Source organism: Melospiza georgiana, chromosome 1, assembly GCF_028018845.1.
Source record: "Melospiza georgiana isolate bMelGeo1 chromosome 1, bMelGeo1.pri, whole genome shotgun sequence".
Lineage (NCBI taxonomy): Eukaryota > Metazoa > Chordata > Aves > Passeriformes > Passerellidae > Melospiza > Melospiza georgiana.
Window position 1 is genome coordinate 45,161,827 of NC_080430.1, and position 20,682 is coordinate 45,182,508.

A 20,682-nucleotide genomic window follows, 5' to 3' on the forward strand; every position below is an offset into this window, starting at 1 on the left:
TTTCCCACTGCTGGTGTTTGTTACTAAGCACTTTCTGGTGATGACAGACAAGTGGACTATATCATGATGTTCTGATTTTCATGAAGTGGATGTTCATTTTTATCATAAAAGTCTGGAACTACATGGAAACATGTAGTTGAACCCCCAGCCTCAGCATGTTTGTTTGTTTGTTGGTTACTGAGAATCTCCTGAGGTTTGGTGGTGCTGATTAAGAACTACATTTCTAGTCTGTCAGTAGGTGACAAAACAAAAGTTGTTCATTGTCTCTTGCCTTGCACTTTACAAAGAAAAGTTCAGAGTCCCTGAAGGAAAATGTAAAGGTGACAGTGAGACTGTAATTTTATTTTGTTTTTCAGCGTGGCTCTAGGTTTAAAAAATGGGATTAAATCATCTATATATGTTGAAGTCTGGAAATGCTGAGAATCTGGCCCTCCTGGTGGTGACACAATTTCTTTAGGGGTTCATATATTGACACTGGGCACTGACTTTAGCCTTTTGTTCTCCTAAATCTGCTGTTAAGAATAAATCAGCTTTAATTTATAGATAGAACCCTAGGATTCCCCCCAGTGACATCCTCAGTGGGAAATGTACAGATCTGCAGTGGATTTCCCTGCAGTCACCCTGAAGCTGTTTTTGCCTGGGAATGTGGCACAGGTTCTCTCCCTGCACTGCTGAAGGTACAGGTGGAGCAAGTTGCCACATGCCACACTGGAAACAATACAGGGCTTGCCAGTATCTCGTGGCTTTATAAAGAGTCTGAGCTCTGGGGACAAGTCTGTTAAGATGAATTACTTTTGTCAGTGACGCTTCCTGAGGAAAGTGAGAAGGCAAACTTCGGCTTATTCTGCTCTGAGGTCCTCTGTTAGGCTTTGTCTGCTAATTGTTTTACCCAGATGAAAGCACTGATGAATTTTTATGTAAATGGGGGGGTTTTGTGGCACATTGATGGGCTTGTGTTCTGACGTTATCTATAAATCTCTGTAATTGAAGGCTGTTTTTAAGCCCTGTGCTGTTTCGAGGCTTGTTTGTAATTTATAAGAGGTTGTAGTGTGAGCATTATAATGTAAAAGGGGAGACAACCTCCTCTGATAGTACCAAAACCAAATAAACCCTTGAGTAATGTGAAAAAGATATTTACTTACAGCTTAACCATAAGTAAATGGTTTTTTTCCTTGCTGTAGCATACCAGATACTTGCAAAGTACAAACAATAAAGGAAGTATCCAGGAATTAATAGGTTTGTGATCTGAGGCCTAAAATATTTTTTCCCACATTTATTTGTTGTAGAATCATTCCAAATACGTAGTTTATTTTTCTGTTTTAGGCTCCTAAGGACCCAGTCTCTGGATTGGTACTATAATAATGTTAAAAGCCGCTTTAAGTGTTTTGGAAGTGCCAAGGTCCTGAAGAACTTGTACAAGAAGCATAGACTAGAGAGTGGACTTTGTCCTGATACAATAGGTAAGAACAGCTTTGTTGATTTCTTATAAGATTTATTCTTATCTGCTCTAACACAGAAGCTGAGACGATGGAAATTCTGAGATTATTTCAAGAGAGTTTTTTAAACACAATTTTCTTGTTTGTGAAAGAAATACCTCAGTGGAGAGAGAAAAGGATGAAGTGTCTAGAGAGCTGTTTAAGAATTCAAACAATGTTTAATCTTAATTATGTCACTGATACAGAAGAACTGTCTATAAAGTAAATTGCAGTTTATATTCTAGCTTGTGTCCCCACATTTTTCAGTTCTGAGTAGTCAAAAATGATAAAATAATTTTGCATTCAACATTTGACCATAGACATATTCCTGCAGTGTTTGAAGCAAAATTTGATTAACATGAGATGCATTCAGTATCCAAATTGACCAAAACTGACATTTCCTTACTTAGAGTTTTGCATGCTTAAGGATCTGAAACTGGCCACGTTTTATTTTTGTATTGATGTTTGTAAATAGGTAAAAGATACTGATAAAGTATTGACAACAACTTTTTGAGTGATGACACGATTCACTCCTAACTATGCTCTTCTAATGCCCCAACCCATAAGAAGAGTGATTGGAGTCAGAAAATGGGTTTGAAGAAGTGAAGCTTGGTGTCATACTGGTAAATTCAGCAAGTTACTTAGAACACAGCTAGCTGATTATTTGGCATTTCACTGGATTTATTGAACCAGATAATTTATTCTTGTAATTCTTTTAAAAATTTGTAAAGAGACTGTTACTCTTCCGTAGTCCTTCCTTTGTCTTTTTATGGTAAGTATAGGATGGTAAGTAGACTCTCTAGTCCTGAGTGGAAATTTTAGGTGTTTATTATGAAAACTGACATAAAAGCTTCTAGGAACAAGCAACCTAGTTATTAAATTGTGATTTAATACTGTTTTTCCTTTTTGGGTAAAAAATTTGCATTTCTTGAGAAGATTCCTTAACAACTGAGAACAAATTTGTGTGAGGACAAGCAAATCTTGTTTCAGTTAGGGCACAAGTGGGGCAATGAAAGTAAAAACTGTGGCCAGGGATGCTCCCCAACTTTTATAAGATGTATTGCCTTTTTTTAGCCATAGTCTCAGTGCTTGAATGGAAGTGTGAACGATGCAATGATGAGTTGCAGTGGCATGTGCACTCTCGATGAGACCTTTCTAAGGAAGGCCTTTGAGTCTAAATGTCATTGCTAACTTTCTTCTGCTATCCCTGTGACTGTTAGGTAAACCTTTTGTTCCCTTTGAAGATAAATACTAGTATAGGTGTCTGGGTTTTGCTTTATTTATACAGCATTGCCCTTTAAAATGGAGAATCTATTTCTACACCAAATGTCATAGTAAAGTCAAATTCCCTGTAGTTAACTTCTGCCATGTAAGTTTTATGCCTGGTAGCTTCTTTTTTTCTTTTTTACTGTAGTAATAGTTTTTTCTATTCAAAATGAATGAGAAGTCTTTGAGATGAAAGCAGTCATGTTTTGTACAAAAGCTGCTGCAGTCATGATTTATCCAACAGCAACAGCTAGGAGGAATTTTCCAGTTATCCCCCATTGTGTGCAGTGCCACCATATCTTGAGTGAATATTGTAATCTAATAATGCCTTGGTTATTAATGGGTGCTTCTTATAGTAACACATGATTCTGTCCTTTTTAGCAGAAGGAAGTCTGTATGAAGGCAGCTTTGAGAATGAAGGAAGCATTTGTGGCAGTGACTCTACCTTCTACCAACAGACAGAAGGTATGCTGCTAAAATCTCATTTGGTTGAAAAGTAGTCCTTACACTTTGAATTACTGGGCAAGTAGCTTAGAGTGCTGGGAAGTCTTGCCCACAGGTCCAACAATGTTTTGTCAGAATCATTCAGCAAGACTTGTGTACCATGCTGGGACATCTTGCTTCAGCATTACACTTAGTACATGCCTATTCTAGTGTGATTTTCTTAATGATCAGGTTTTGTTACTTCCCTCCCATTTCCTTTCCTGTGCTCATATATTTTTTTCATTCTCTTTCCTAAATTTTGTTGTTCCTGCTTAAAGGAACTTCACAAATCTTCTTTCAATTATTTCCTCCAAATTATTTTGCTGCAGTCTAAAATAAGCAACATGAAATATATCATGTTTTATTGTATCTAAGATTTACATTTAGACAGAAACTTAGAGATTGCAACAAATTTCTCTGTCTTTTTTATTTCACTGTGCATATTTATGGATTGAGGAAATAACTTTTTCATGAACAATTTAAGACTGGAATATGTGTCCAGAATATGAGTCTGAATTTTGGAGCTCATTATGCAAAATGTACATATATAAAGAACATGGTATTTTATCTTATTCTTCATCTAGGACACAGCATGATGGATACCCTTGCTGTGGCCTTACGTGTTGCAGAGGAAGCGGTGGAAGAAGCTATTTCTAAGGCAGAAACCTACAGTGACAGCCTGGTAACACTTTCAAAAAAAAAAAAAAGTATTAATTTAAATAGGACAATCATGTTTCTTTTAATTTGGGTAGTGGTATAAAGGAAAACCACTTTTGAAGTAGTGACTGTCTCATGATATACCTAAGGAGTTGGGCATGGATTTTATGAACTGGTATCCAAGATGCACATTGCATTCCAGAAGGTGACATGTGCTTTTTGACATGCCTGTCATTTTTTCCCACAGTGCCAGTAGGGCATATTACCCATTTCCCAGTCTATACATTTTCTGTGGGAAGGCTGTTTTTATGGGATTTTAGTAAATACAGATATCCATTTTCATGCAGGACAAGCAGAATGAAGCTTGTTACTTGCAGGAGCACAAGGAGGACCTCATAGAAGAGCTGGCCACAACCATTGTGCAGAAGGTATGGCATGCTTTTTCCCCTTATGTTTAATGGCCAAAACACAATGTTTTAGACCTGAAACACTGCTAACAACAAAAAAAAATGACACCAAAGTAGAAAGTAAAGTAAATGAACTATGACAGTGTCGGCTTCATCAGCTGTGTCTGACAGACATCAGTTTATGAGTAAGATCAATCCAGTACCTAACCTGATGTCCTACATATTCAAAGCTGAGAGGTGCCACTCCCTGAGTGATGCCCTTTCTTGCAGCGAAGTTCCTTGCTTGATGGAATTTTACATCTGTATTTCACTTTCCCACAGGCACAAAGTTTTCTAATGTCAAGAGGTATGGCTCTTGACCGTATACATCACTTCCTAAAAGATATGGTGACCTGTGACCTGTGATATATTTGCCAGTGACCTGTCCATACCGTCTACTGAACCTTGCAACATGTTCAAAGAAAACAGCATTAATCATTAACACAGAATTCTCTTAATGATGCTGTGCAAGAGAAGCTCAAAAATCACATAACCCTTGGCGTGTCTGAATTTTGTGGCTTTTAAAGTAAAGCTCATTCTTCTCCCTGCGAAGCTCATGGTTGGCAGAATGAAAGTGGAGGGCTAGTGGGAAAAAAATACCCCTTGAGTTTGTCTGGACAGTTCGGAGTAAGGCAAGATGAGCATGAACAGAGCACTGTTAAGGTCCTGTTATCAGGGAAGTAACCACTCTGCTAAGTTGGTCTCCTTCCATGTGAAGTAAGCTAGGTGCCACATCTCTGTATAGACTGTGGCATTTAACAGTGTATGGATCACACACCAGAAGAGGAACATGTTGTTTATAATGCTGTCAAGAAAAGCCAGAAGAGCAGCAGCTCACTGGAAAATAATCTGTCTTCTTTTTAAGGGTGACGGTAGACTATCAAGTAAGTCTGTTTATCGAGTGTTTCATAGTCCAGAGCCTCTCTCAGCCAAGCTTGAATTGCTAGTTTTTGTCAAGAGCTGCCTAACAAGATCTTTTATGCCATAGAATAATGTTCTGTAGCTGTATTTCGGTTGTGGAAACGAAGTGTAGCAGGATATAATCTGTCAGTGTAGGGAGACATGAGCTCTCTCTGTCTTAAGATGGTGTAGATTTTCAAAAATAAAAATAGTGTCTAGAGACCTTAGACCTCTTTGTTCTCACTAGAACGTGTCTGCGTGTCATGGGAGCCTTTGAAATTCCCCTCATATCTGTATTTTATGTTTCTTGGCAAAAAGTCTTGTCTGAGAAAATACTTGACACTTAGATGCTGCTAAAGTGTTACTGTAGCAACAGGTTTCTATGTTTATGTAATTCACCTCTGGTATTCCTACAGGCACTGTTATATATTGCATCGCTGCTTATGTGCTTGCAAGCGGTCGGACTTCAGATGACAAGTAATTGCATGAGCTGGAGCTAGAGCAGAGAAAAAGTCAAAGGCTTTTCCTGGGGAGCTTTCCTTAAGACGGGGTTCATTTAGATCTTCCCTTTATGGCTCAGACAGTATTTCCCCAGCAGCATTTTTCTGTCCCCTCCCACCCCGTTTCTCCCCTACCCTGCAGATTATAAAGAAGCAGAAGAGCAAGCCCGAGCAGGCCGAGGCCGACTTGGAATGGCCGCCGTCGCGGAGCAGCGGCCTGGCGTCCGGCGCCGTCTCGGACCAGAGCATGCTGACGTTCCCAGGGAGCCGCAGGGGCTCCTACACCTTGTGGGTGAGTGCCACTGCACAGCTATCCCTGCTTTCTGGGGCACAAAGCCAGAAGATTGCTGTCATGGATAAGTATACTTGCTGCCTGGAATGGTACGTAGAGACTTGCAGAGAACAAACATTAATTCTGTGTCTGGACAAGCTGTCACTCAGTTGCATGCTCTCCTAACACCCCGTGGGCCATGGAGGTACATGACAGACATTGTGTTGTTTTGGTGACTGTGCTGGGGAGGAGTAAGTTTGTGATATGAGCAGTCTCACTGCTTGATTTGAACGCTAACACGACTCAATGCTTCAGTGTTTATTCCTCAAAACAGTTTTTCTGCTCACTTTTATGTAAGTCTTCACTGACTGTTATGTTTCCTTTTGTATAAAGTTAGGTTTCTGTAATGTTTCTTTTTTTCCTTAGCCATCTTACAGAAAACAGCCCCCACCAGCAACAAAAAAGGAAACTCAGCTGCAGAACACCATTTATGTCTTACACTAAAGAGTGTTTCCTCCTTCCACTTATTTCTCAGCACAGTGTCTTTATCTCCTGCTATAAAGCTGAAGAAAACTTGACAAGCTGCATTAGTAACAGTTTTAAAGGAGCAGCAAGTAAAAAGCAGTGAAAATAAGCTGTAGGTTTGGACAAGCACTTTGACAATCAGAGAGGGAAGACAGTGACAGATGAGTTAGTTCCAGTGCATTTTGACACTATGGTTTAAGCTGCTGCTCCCAAGTGTCCTGCTGCTGTTCCAGTAACCACCTCTCCCCCCCTAGGCAGAACCACCAGAACTGAACGTGGGCTATGTCCTGGTTCCCAGCTAAGTTTGCTCACTTACACTCCCAGTGAGAACAAATCTATGCCAGAATATTGACTCTGGGCCAGAGTTGCTGAGATACAGACTTGCATCCTAGTCTTCTAACTGTTTGCAAAATGAAGGGATACTGCCTGTAATGTCCCACTGTTAATAAGTGATCATAAGTTAGGGTGAGCACGATTCAAGTGCTTTGCTCTGTCCCTCCTAGACAAGTTGTTTGTGGAATATAAAGGCCAGGAGAGAGAGAGTTAATTTTGTGTCCGACTCAAATGAGTTTTCTTTCTTAAGGACAATAAATACGCTGTTCAAACCCTCAGTCATTATAACAGAAGCTATTCTGCATTTGAAAAGTTAACTTTGAACTCAACACATTTTGAAATTCTCTTCTGAAGTAACAATTTATTCCTGATTTTTTTGCCAGAGGGAGGTTCATCAGTCTGAGTAATAGTAGACTTTGTGAAAAATACTAGAAAAGCAGAAATGTCGCGCTAAGGTGCAAACAACTTCAAAACCTCTCTAGCTATCAGTCAGTACTAGAGATCCAGACGTGTACAGTATTTTATAAGGACACTCCACCTCTTTGTACAGGGTCTTTTGCCACATTTTTCACCATTTGTTCCAACTGTCTTCCCAGAGTGTTTTAAGGAACACGAATGAATTTGGCCATCTGCTGTAACTTGTTTCATCTCTCCCATAAATTTAGTTTCTGCCTTTTGCTTTGCTAGGGTTATGTTATCTTCTTCTTTTCTCCTTTGAAGTGTGTATATGTTTATTTTTGCTTTGCTCTGAATAGAGGAGATTTTTATTCGTATGACCAGACACCCTTATAAAGGAAGTATCATCCTGTCACTCCCATAGCTAAGATAGTTGCACTCGTGTTAGGCTGTTAGATAGCACAATTAAAGTCACTGGAAAGTCTACTGAAAGGCAATTTGTGCAGAGTGAATGTAGAGCACTTAGAGCCTGCTTGATTCTCACCAACAGTGCTGAAACAAATTCCTTTTCTGAGGTTGCTTTCCATTCCACTTTGTTTTCATTCAGCGACAAATGGGAAGCTGCATCTGTCAATAGATTTGCAAGACTAAACCACACCACTTTCTCTTCTGTATATTGTGTGACAAAGTTATCTTTTCTACCAAAAGAATTGCAATTTTTTTTTTCTTTCCATAACAAAACCTAGCTTCTACAGAAGCTGGCAGAGAAGCCCTATGCCCATTCTAGGCAAAGCTTCTTACTGTCTCCCAGAAACTCTTGAGTCCAAGTCTGTAACAGCAAGTCTTGGATTCCACTACAATAAGTGAAGTTTTCTTAGTTCTTAACTGATGACATTAAGTGACAAAAAACCCCAAACTCTTGATTTCTTATATACATCCTAATATTGATCTGTGTGTGATGACTTAGATTAGGCAGAGATCTGCCTGTAATGATAAAAACTTTTTAATATTAGTACACACCACAGCTAACAAGGGGTCTCCTGCAACAGATTAATTAGCACAGGTGTTCCTAGTGTAACCAAGGTTTTTATGGACAGACACAGTAGCCACAACAATCCAAAGGGAAGGAAGAAGAAAAACAAGTTTTCATTTTTTTTCTATCAAAGCTATCCAAGGAGACGATTACTGTGACAGTTAAGTACATGAATGTGTTTCCCAGTAAAGGTTATTTAACTAAAACTTCCCCTGTTTGAGTATTTCTTTGGTATACAGGCTAACAAATTAGCAAAGGCAGGATAGATTAAATCAAAGGAAAGAAGAAACATGATTAACAGAAAGACATGCCGGGGAAAGGGAGGTAAGGATAGCAAATCTTAAGGCAGTTAGAATTTCATAATTTAATACTGAAAATTCATCTTAGAGGAACTTTTTTTGTCTTCTGTGCAGAAGATAATATATGTGGTTTTGCTAGTGCAATGAAAATAATAAGATAAAATACATGACAATTGTATGCTGTACCACTGGCCTTTAGAAAACCATGTTTATTGTTGCATTGCTTTTTGTTACCAAAGTCACTTCTTACAGAGTCAGGGGGTGCTGTAATAATCACAGATATCACCTTGTGGTTTCACCTGCCAGGAAATTTTTCTTTTTATCACAGCTATTTGTGTACAGCTCATCCATATCAGCCAGAAACTTCCAGTAGTCTCAGGAAGCCCTGCATTATTTCCCTGCTCATCCAAAACCACTTGCTTTGAAAATGTGATTAAATAAGTAAAAATTCCTCACTTTCCCCTTCCAAACTAGAGTATTGATTGTTTAACTGCAGTACTGTGGTGTGCTAGTAGCTATAGACATTCTCTTCTCCTTTTTTTTCCATCTTAGATTTCTTTGAGAAACTTCGCCCAGGCTAAAAATAGTGAAACAAGGCTGAATATTTTATTTCCTCATCTCATAAAAAGAGATGGATGGCACCATCTGTTTCTCATTACCAATAAGCAAAGGCTGTGCAGTGTTGGGATAGGAGGAGTGCAGAGCAATGGGTGGATGCTCCTCTGTTCTCTCAGTCCAGTTCGCCTGCCATACATCACTGCCAGCCAGAGAGCAAACGACCAGCTGGCAAATTGTATTCCATTTAAACATTGATGGAGTGAAGGCACCCTGGTGTGTTTTAAGTGCTGTATTAGTGGTCTTTATTTTACAGCATAAAGATTGCATATATAAACAGAAGCTCATCCATAATTTATAGTATATAAAACAGCTAGGGATATAGGGAAAAGGAGGATTTCATTAAATACACATTATGATGCATCTCAGGGGAAGCAGAAGTATACTGGTTAAGCTAATTTTAAGGTCCACAGTGTATTGCAAGTTGTTTATTTTTTTCTTCCTTTTTTTTTTCCCTCCATTTGATTTGTTTAAAGAAAAGGAAGTTTCCACAAACTTGAGGTTTAGCACTGCTTTGGAAATCTCCAGAGGTTTTGCACGTGCTCTGTACCTTTTAAGGTTTCTCACAAACAAAAGTGCTTGAAGGAAACCTTTTTGAGGAGGAATTCTGTTTAGCAGTCATGCAGCATAGTGGGAGAGGGATTTCAGATGTGTGAGGCATAGCACTGTAGATACCAGCTGGCATCATTTCCTACCTGTCAATGACTGCATCAGAAACATCATATTTATGTCTAATAAATAAACGTGTCATGTCAGAGGGAAGGTGAAGCTTTTAACTTTTATACAGGAGCTGGCATCAGAAGGTTGCATGGCGTGTATTCCTGGGACCTACTTCCAGTGAGGCTGGTGTGCATTTATCCAGAAGTCCATCAGCTGGATCCCAGTGGGTTATTTGCTGTATTGTTTCCTTTGAAAGAAGCCAAATGCAGTGCCATCTTTGCACAGAATGAGAAAGAATAGTGCATTTTGAGATGGAAAAGAATTTGGTGTTCTAAAAATAATGTGTCATTTTCATTCATATTTATTATTTGAAGATCCAGCTTTCTCTAAATACTTTCCAGGTTACAGATAATACTGGCATCTGCTGACTCCACAGGTGACACTGACATTGTAATCTCGGTGGCAAAACAATCTGGATTTCAGATTAAGAAGGCTCTGTCCATGGTAATCTGGTTGATTTCCCTCCTTCCAATGCTGCAGAAGGATAGGATGCAACTAGTCTCTGATTCTGACTCAGCAACTAGTGCCAGATTTCAAGGCTCAGGTGGCTAAATAATCAGTGCAAGGCTAAACACTACAGCATTGCTGTCTTTTAAAGTTGTCTGTGTAGTTTGAGTTTGTAATTCATCTTGAGATGTGTCTCTAGCATAACATTACTGATTTTTGGTTTCACAGTACTATCCATCCAATGACAAACTTCCAAGACAGTTTTGGATGCTAGCTACATGATCGAGCCCATGCAGGCCTACATTCAGCTGCATTGCACTTACTGTCAGCCAGCCAAGATAGGTTTTAAGGCATGCAAGGGAATAGGAGGACAGAGAAGGGTGGTAATTGTATAATGTAATTTTCCAAATAATTAAGCTCATATTTTGTTCTTTCAGCTTCATTTTGTTTTAAAGATGCTATCATAATACATTCCTGGGTTTCGCAGAATTTTCAGGTCTAACTTAAAACCTGTGATGCTCAGAGCTGGGCTGCCTGACAAACCTTACTTTGTTTTTGAATTAAATCAGGGTGTATATTGCCAGAGGAAGAAGTAAATAAACTCAGAACACTTGAGGCTTCCTCTGGTGTTGAGTAGGGCATACAATGATTCTCTCTGATGGGCGAGTGCCGTGCTCAGTGCAGCTTTGTAGATGAGGGTCAGAACAGGACATGAAAGGCTGTGCAGGGAACTGAGACACCTAGAGATGGATAAAAAAAGAATAATGTGTTTAGTGAAGAGTATTCACTTGAAAAAGAGGTGTGTTTATGTGTAAGGCTGCAGTTAGACCTGAAACATGGGTGCTAACTCACCTCCTCCCCCTACCCTCTTATATACAAGCACTCTTCCAGAGAAATGTGCTAGTAGCAAAGCAAAATCCTCCTGTCCTGCACCAGAAGCAGGGATCTGGCTTTTGCTGTTCCTGTTTCTCTTCTGCAATTAAAATGGCAATACTGTCACCACTGGATCCTAACTGAGCTCTCAGTGTCTTCAAACTGGGGGCGTCTTTTCCCTGTTTGTTCTTAGTTTCATTTGTTTAAGTTTTTTCAGAACATGTCATACAACATTCAAAGTGTGGGAGAAGGGAAAAAGAATGGGCTCTGGGGGAACATGTGAGGAGCAGTAATGGCTAAATGAGTAAGAGTACCTTGTAAAGGCATTGCATAGATTACAGTTGCATTGGTATATGTAACCTCTGTTCCACAAACTTCTATAGACTTGCTCACATAAATTCATTACATTGATCAAACTATGGTATTTTATGCTCCTAGCTCTTCCCTAAATTGTTAACCTCAGAAGTACAATAAAGGGATGTTTATACTCATATTCTGAGATCAATATGAAATATCCATTATTACTAGCTTACAAATTCCTTGCAAACAAAGCAGTAGCACTTTCACATGTGGGCAAGCTTTTTTTTCCTTTTTTTTTACGCTATGGGTGATGGTGTAGAGCTACTGGCATGCCTACCAGCATTTGTTGAGGAATAACCTCTTGTCTCTCTCCCTTACAACCCTCCTCTCCATCCGGTTAATCAAGGTCAGCTAATCTGAAATGACCCAAAATAAATGTGCACCCAAATGTGGCTCTACGTATTACCACACAGCTGTGCATTCGTCCTCTGACAGACCCATTCCTGATAAGCTAATCATTATTTTTGAAGTATTTTTAAAGGAGCAATGCTTTTAAGGGAATCAGATGTCTAAGAGCCCAGTAGAAGAATGGAAACAATCATTTGCAACCAGAATATGTCAGTGAACAAAAAGCCAGCTTGGGCAGACCCTTGAAGGACATATGTTCTAAGCCTTTTGCAGGAGAGGGACCAGTCATCTTTGTTTTCTCCCAACCTGCTGTTCAAGGGCTTGCCCCATGGATGGGATATCCATAAGGGGTGGTTAGGAGGGAATTTTCTTTCAATTGAGTGTGAAAATCTGCCTGTTCTTGCCCTTTTTTAGAAGGTTGTTAGCAGATCCTTTTCCACATACAAGATTAACTAAGGAACAGATGCTCAAAACCCTTGGTATTTCACTCCCACTGCTAGATGTCCTGACTGCATACATTTGAGCAGAGCAAAAATCACTTCCAGGATAAATAGGCTGTGGCAGAGTGGCATCATTTGTAAGCTCATACTGTCTCCTTCCTGGTGTGGGAGTTTTCTTACCAAAGGATGCATAAGCTGTTAATGCTTAGGGATTGCTACTGTATTTGCTACCAGACCTACTGGTTCTGTCTGTGCATTGATTGCATTCACAGAGCACAGCTGAGAAGGGGATTTGCTGCACCACTGGCAGGCATAGCTGCAGAATTTGCAAGGGAGCAGAGGGGATCAATAAGGTTGCATTTGAGTCATCTGAGTTTATGTATCAGTTCTAGGTTGATTCCCTTAATAAACAAGGTAGTCCTCAAAGCCCAACTTAGCGGCTGCCACTCAGGTCAGAGCTTGCCCAGCACAGGATTCAGAGTTTTGCCCAAATCCAGAGGAACCTGCCCTCAGCATGGGTGTTGAGGTCCCTGTGCCTGCAGGGGCTCCTACTGTGGTGACCCTGCAGTTGCCCTGTGGCACCCCAGTTCCCAGTCCCTCCTGAACTTGGGAGCGTCCTTGACCTATTCCAAATAATTGCAGAATAAATTACTGTTTCACTAGTTCTATCAGAATGAAGAGTGGAATGTAAGAGTGGAAACAAGGTGAAATAACAGGGAAGTGGGGGAAAAACATGCATGATCCAGTTCTAAAGTCCCATCAGATGCTTTTGTGACCTCTTTTGAATTACCATTTTGGCTTTTCTTTAGGAGAAAGAGGAATTCTTTTTCATCTTTTGGTGAAAACCCAAACTTCTTCATCTTTTATTGCAAAATCTTCATGTTGTCTCTCTAAACAAAATGCATACATATAAGGCAGTGTTTCAAGGTAAAAAATCTATAGATTATCAACATTAGACTCAATATTCTTTATAATGGTTTATAAAGTTGTTCTTGCTTTTGGTTACTTGTTTTGCTTTTATTTATTCTGTGTACAGAAGAGTGAGCTCGTAAATTGTTACTGATAGAAAATGGAATATTTATATTTATTAAGTAATGGAAGATGGGATGATTTTTATTCACTCCTTCCTTCTTTAATCTTCACAAACTACTTTGTCTTTTTAATTTTTTTTATTGAATACCGTCAATGAATAAGATGATTCCTTTTAGTTCTAGTTTAGTGAAAAATGAGAGTTCTCTCCATCCAAACATTATAAACTATACAACAGAAATCCATGAAGAGGAATTAAAAAAAAAAATAAAGGATAGTAATGTGTCTGTAATTGAAACAGACATGTCACAGGAGGTGCCACTAGGCAGGATTTGGCGGGGAACTCATCTAACTCAAGTGTCTAGAAGTGCATGTCAATACCCCAGCTGTATTTTATGAGCTGTGCTGCGCTGCCCAGCACTCCAGCGTGCAGCACCTGCCTCTGGGGGGTGTGTGCAGAGCACAGCAAATGATCTGCGGGGCTGCAGTGCCATCTGCTGATGCACCAGTTTGCTGCAGAAACCAGCGGCGTCCAACTGCAAATGTACAGGGCAGCCTTGACATTTATAACACATAAATACACCTAAAATAGCACTTGGTGGATGGCTTGGGGTTTTTGTTTGCTGAGGAAGCAGAACTTCTGGCTAGGAAATGCACCAAGTATCTTTAGCTCCTTTCTTGACATCTCACATGTTTATAAATCAAAACCAAAGTTCCCACATTCCTGCCTTATTTTGAAAACGGTATCTAGACTCCTGTATTTTTTTGGACACTTTCAGTTCTTCTGCCCTGAGATCTTGATGCAATCCAAGCATGTAGGCAGTTGATAAAGCTTGAGGGACATGATTCCTTCATTTGGTCAGTAAAAATCCCTTGTTCCAAACTAAGGAGCATCCATTCACAGGGAAACCACATGGACCATCAGCCCCCAGGCAGGCTTCTCAAGCTTGCTCCCTTATTTTCAGTGTTTTGCTTCCTCTACAAATGTCCCTAAGGGAAAGACATCTCCTGTGGCTCTACAGATGACCTGTTTCCTCTGTGAAGAAGAGAAGCAGTGATGCAGCACAGTAATGTGTGCTTCTGCTGCCTGCACAGGTCAGTGCAGCAGTGAAGTCACCCACAGGGAAGGAGGATGTAGCCCATGCTGCAGCTGCAGGGCTGGGGAGTTAGTGGTGCTGGCTGAGTTTAGGTTGATGCAAGTGTGCCAGCCAGGATGAGGGCTTTTGCTGTGTTGCCTCTCACCAAATAACTATCTCTCTAGTTTGCTCTTGATTTGCAAAAACAACAAAAAGAGGTCTTGAGGTCATTTGCATTTCAGATAGAGTCCTGACTCGGGCTGCTAATTGATTGGAGATTAACTTGTTCACAAACATTTGCTTTTGTGCTCTGAAAAATACAGTCAATTTAGACTGGATTGTTCTCATGCCAGGATGTGCTTCTGTCCTGTTCCTACACCAAGCTTATTGACACGCCTTTTTTGTGTCATTATCAGTGCTACCAGTGATTTCTTTCCACCCCTGCTTGTCTGAGTAAAAAAATTCTATTATCTCACTCCAACCCTACCTGAAACTAAATTTCAGAACAAGAAATAACCTAATCCTCCACTTTTATGTATTCTTCTTTGGAATTGGAACTTATCAGAACATTGGTATTCCTCGATCATTTCAGTCTTGCCAGATACAAGAACTACAGAGACCTGCAAATGTAGTAGTGAAGAGTGCAAGTTCAAAAACGTCTCCCTTTTTCAGGGTCTAAATGTAGGGGTGCAGCCAAGCTATTTTATCATGCCATTACTTTTCTCTCCTTGAGCCTTCTGTGACATTGAACCATCCTCAGTGAGAAGAGGTAGTACATCTTGCAGAGCAGTCCAAGACAGATTTTATCAAAAATTCACACAAAGTGTAGAAAAATAATGAGGATGGCCTCAAGCTAAGCTTTGGAGGCGCCACAAGCCTTACTCCTTGCTGTATTTCAACTGGATTTCCTGGAAAAATTTCTTAGCAGTAGTTCCTGCTTAATACCAATTTCCTGCTCCACAGAGACCTTGCAAACTGTGGAGAGCAACCTTCCTCTGATCGACCCAAAAGTTTTAGCACACAACTTTAAAAAATCAGCTTTTCACTAGATAAGCTTGTTTGATTGAGTTTATTTCAGATCCTAGGCTACTACACCACATGGGACTGTGTCCACTTTCTTTTCTCTGCTTCCTTGTTTTTCAGTTCCTTTCATCCTTCAGGCTGTTCATCTTCTCCTTTTTAAATCCTTCAAGCTGTTGTGTCTCTCCTAGTCCCTCTGAGGGCTTATCTGCCCTGTAGTGTGGATGCACCTGAGCTGGCTTTAAATTGCTCAGGCACTGCTGGCCACAGCTTTGCTGCCAAAGCATCAGCCTGGGAGCAGGAGTGCCCAGCTACTTCAGGAGGTTTTGCAGCCTCTGCCAAGTTCTGCCTTGTCAGGGTTAAGCTGCTGGCAGGTCTTAGGTGAGTTGAGAGCAGAGAGCAGATGCTGCCATCACTGTGATGGCATCACTTTGCTGCGATGTTCATGAAATGGTGAGAAGGCACATAAGAAGCTGCCATTTAAACAAAACAGGAAAGCTGTCAAACATAAAGATAGCTCTCATTATTGGAGTCTGTTATCGTTTTACAGACTAAAGTTCTTCCTGCTATTATTCTTCTTAAAGATCCAGTTCTTTGTGTAATAAGGGAAAATAGATAATACTGATTGAACTGTAGGCTATTCCTTCTTCTGGGTCTTCAGCATCTCTTATCTCTCTTGTTTGCTATATGCACATGGAAGAAGGATGTGTCCTGAGAGAATATTCATGGACAGCCACCACAACTTGCTGCTTCCAGTATATAACAACTTTAACACAAAGATTTCAAAAGATGCAGCAGACACCAGAACTAATTTATTGAAAGCGTGGCAAGTTTGGTAGTTCTAGCTGTACAATGAATGAAGTGAAAGACAGCACAGTTAACACTCAGCAGAGTTCAGGTGGCAAATTTGTGGCAGAATTGTTTAAAATGTCCACATATACTGCCAGGATGAAATCAAAGTTCATGAGCAAATTCCCTATAGTGAAACAATTTATGTACCTGTATGCATTGCATTGAATTATTTTATTTTATTTTATTTTATTTTATTTTATTTTATTTTATTTTATTTTATTTTATTTTATTTTATTACTTTTTCATGGTTGAGAAGGATTCAGATCATCTTGATCAGTGAAAGATCTAGTTCAAGGTTTGGAACAGACTAAATACACACTTGAATATGACTGACTTGGAAAAGTGATGCACCTGAAAGATTCCCTATAGTGAAATTACTTAAACTTGTTGTGAATAGTTTATATCACTAAATTTGTCCAATACATCATATTAGGACCTATGTCTTTGTATGGACAAGATTAACAAAGTGGTAGCTATAGAAAATATAAAAAATATCTAGTGCAATAATTTTGGCTTTTCTTCATCAATTCAGAAGCCAAACTAAACCCCTGTGCTTAATTGAGTTTCCTTTTACTGCTGCGCCAAGGATACAGGAAGATTTGCAGTTAATTAAATCTTCTGGCATGGTACATGGGTCCCACAGAGGAGCATTTCAGATGAGAGGAGGTGCAGCCAGAAAGTGGTATAAGTGTGGCTTTCAAGGCAATGCTTATGCTGTCCTGGGAATTTAAGGGACTTGAAAATAGCTGAAAGGCAAGTTCTCCTTTACCTCACCTGCACCAGTGCAAAGCAGATCTCTGATACAGGCAAAGACTTGCCCTTTTGAGAGTAACAGATTAAGTTAATTATTTGTGATTTGAACATCACTAAAAATGTACAAGGATTTGAGAGTGCCAACTTGGGCTGTGCAAAGCAGCTGAGCCACTTGAAAACCTGGCACATATGGTCTTCTACTGACTCTGCTGGGAAGGCAACTTGACTCAAGCTCTGAGAGCCTTGTCTCTCCAGCTACATCTGTGATTTGATATGCAAGTGTGAGTTCTGTTGAAATCAGCAGGACACTGACAGGACTAAAAGCTTTTCAAAACGGGGCAAATTTAAATGTGTCTTCTGTAACTGTCTGACTTCTCTGTGCCTAAGTCAAAACTAAAATGTCTGATCTGTTTATGTGGAACCAAAGGCATGTCCCTTCCCCCTCAGTAGCAGTCAGGCTGATTAACAATTACAACACTATTTTATCTTGTTACGCCTCGAAATGTGACCCTCCTAGAACTAAACAGATGTGCAATTGTAGACTAAGTTGACTTCATTAGTAAAACAGAATAAAACTGCTCAGCATATTGGGTGTTATGTATGTATATCCTAGCAAACAGAATTCTGCATTAAAATCAGTTGAGTTACATATCTCTTTCTGGGGAACAGGCTGTTTGTTTGCTTTTTTTCAATTTTTAACTTCTGCAAATTGTTACACCAGATGGCCTGTTGAGCCAACAATAGATCATCATGTCTCACCACAATGGGATCCCTTTCTGGCTAACTTGAGTCAAAGCAGTTCGATATCAGTCCTCACCAAGCACATTCCCAACAACTTCACCTTAATTATTTTTCTCCATCTGGTCCATGGTAGTATAAGCGATTTCCTGCCTCTTTGCATAGCATCAGAAATGCACATAAATAAGCAATTTAATGCTGAATTCTTTTGAATACATTAAATCCCATTTGTGATGTTAGCAGATTCCACACTTCCATGGGTAACTGAATACTAACTATGGTAAATAGTTGAACAATTAACTTCTTCTGTTTTTAAATTTCACTCTCTGATTTTTAATCCCACAGAGGTCTCAGTCTGCATTCTCCCTGGCTAGTGAAGATATGGCCAGTAAAGGACAAGACCCTGCATCGTCTGTGGCCGAGACCCTTGGGAGGCAGCAAAAGGGACAGTCCAGGAAGCAGAAGGAACGCAAGCACTCTGCTTTGCCCAGCTGGAAGAGTGTAGACAGGCTAAATGAAACAAGTAAATATTTCTAGTACGAATAAGATTCTTTTTTTGGTTCTCACTCGTGTGTGGAATAAATACAACTTAAAGCAAGGACCTTCTCTAGGGCATTTCTGCTGACCTCAGTGCTTTCACATGTAACATGTCTATTTGATGTTGCCATGTCACAATTTCATTGGGCTATGTCACTGCTTATTTTAACTTTCTTTTAAAAAATTTATTCAAAATTTGGGTCTTTGTGAAGTTGATTTTAGACTGCTACAAAGTTTAGACAACTGGTTTGGATATATTTCAGGGCTTCTAAGACAGAAGAGCTCAAGGGCTTTTCTTTGTCATTGGTAACCTGTCCTCCAGTTGAAGGAGTTTGCAGCCCATTGTATCCCTTCCATGACACAGGGTTACTGTTCATGAGCTTTTGTGGTGAGCCAGTCATTAAAATCATTCACATTTAGAATTCCTCCTTACAACTTTATTTTCAACTCTGATGAATTCACAAATGCAGTGTTCTGTGTTGCCCTACTCACTTGTGCTTCCAGACTTGTCTCAGGAAGCTGTATGTGTAGGAACTCCACAGACCAGCAGCTCCCCCGGATCTGACTGCTGTCATCATGCATTAGGTATGGATGTAATATGGATGATGGATAGTGAGCAGCTTTTCAAGTCAGCTCCATTCCTGCCTGAATCAGCACCCAGGATGGAATGCAATTCCCTGCTTACTTCTAGATGACATAAAGACAGGTTGTAATTGTAGAAGATATCAATGTGTATAAGTATCTCAAGGGAGGGTGTCAGAGGACAGATCCAGGCTCTGCTCAGTGGTGCCAAACTATAGGATAAGAAACAACAGGCAGAAACTGATGCACAGAAAGTTCCACCTGGATATGAGAAAGAACTTCTTCACTATGCAGGTGACCAAGCGCTGGAACAGGTTGCCCAGAGATGCTGTGGAGTCCCCTGCACTGAAGATATTCAAGAACCTGGATGCAATCCTGTGCCATGTGCAGGTTGGTTGGACCAGCTGACCCACCATGGTCCCTTCCAACCTAACCCTTTCTGTGCTTCTGCAGTTGTGGCTCCTGCTCTTGGGGTGCTCCCATTTCCATTGCCTCTCTTGTTCTGGCTGAAGCATTTGCAAGGCCTCAAGAGTGTAGCACTAGGCAACTCCCTCACCCTAGTGTTGTTTAGTTTTTACCCCTACAGTTGCACAAGGAGAAGAACTGAACTCATTGCAGCAGCATTCCCTGGTTCCAAGTGTTGTCATCCCGTGGCAGAATCTGCCCATTCTTGCTTCTTCTCTTGTAGCAGCTGTAGAGCCATCTGACCCCTGTAGCACACTGGTTCATGAAGCTGCGCAAGCAGAAAACTTCTTTTGTGGGGTGAGTTCACTGGTGCTGTAGCTCCCACAGCTGTCCCACTAGGCACCGGTAAGCACAAACAGTTACAGTGTGTGTTTGGGTTTGGTGGCAACCAGGGACTGGGACTGCTAGGTGTTCAAATTGTTTATCTGGAATGCCAGTTGGTAACTGGGGAGACTGAAATTTAGACAATTTCAGTACTTCTCCTCCCCCATGTAAGAATAATATTAAAGTAGCACTAAAATCTAACTTAACCAAGTATGCATTACTCTGTGAATTTCTTAACCAGCCCACTGTCAGAAGTGTTTTTCTCCTGGGCATTTTAGTGGAAGGCCTATTTTCAGTAAAGCAGTTAATTTGCTCCTAAAGTTTAAGCACCCACTTGAATCCCATTGCATTCAACTGTTGAGCAATTTAGTATTTAGCAATTGCTTAACCACAGCAGAATGACAAATTGACCCAGGTTTTTTTGGGCACTCTACACAGAGGATTTGTTCTGCTTCTTTCATCTAAAAACACATTTGTGATGAAAGTGTGGTGCCTATTGAGCTAATAGTAAATAGCTGACACTGCTAATATCTGTAAAAAATGGTCTCACCTATGCAGTATTAAGCAGCTCTGTATTATGATACAGAAAACAAGAGAAATCTCAACAAAGAGTTTGGTGTGGTAACATCAATGGGCCTTTTAGCCATGTAGCCAAAAAGTAGTTCACAATTGATTTTGGTTACAGTTCATATTGGTTTAAATGGTGACTCAAGAGCCTTTATCAATAGTCTTACAATGAAACTTCTTCAATCTTTTTTTCCTTTTCACATGAATGAATTATAGCTTATGCCCAAAGAATTGTGTGGGAAAAAAAACCATTCTTTCAAGTGATTTCATTTTGGAAAATCAAGAAGGGAGCACTTGACATTGTAGAATAAAAGTGGGATAAAGCTGAGTCAGCTTTCTGAATATAGAGGTC

At 40.1% G+C, this 20,682-nt stretch overlaps 1 protein-coding gene across 7 annotated transcripts in view; it reads left to right on the forward strand.

Annotated features, from left to right (window-relative positions):
- The window catches only part of MYRIP (myosin VIIA and Rab interacting protein), a 205,990-nt gene that overhangs the window by 150,167 nt on the left and 35,141 nt on the right, over positions 1–20,682 (forward strand). For 2 of the 7 annotated variants that reach the window (XM_058021341.1, XM_058021357.1), the window contains exons 4-10: positions 1,324–1,460; positions 3,123–3,206; positions 3,809–3,906; positions 4,229–4,309; positions 5,870–6,019; positions 18,201–18,378; positions 19,269–19,364. In XM_058021341.1, the coding sequence (XP_057877324.1) occupies positions 1,324–1,460; positions 3,123–3,206; positions 3,809–3,906; positions 4,229–4,309; positions 5,870–6,019; positions 18,201–18,378; positions 19,269–19,364 (824 nt within the window). The remainder of the gene's footprint in view (positions 1–1,323; positions 1,461–3,122; positions 3,207–3,808; positions 3,907–4,228; positions 4,310–5,869; positions 6,020–18,200; positions 18,379–19,268; positions 19,365–20,682) is intronic. The other 5 variants (XM_058021365.1, XM_058021382.1, XM_058021371.1 and 2 more) reach the window with 3 other exon arrangements.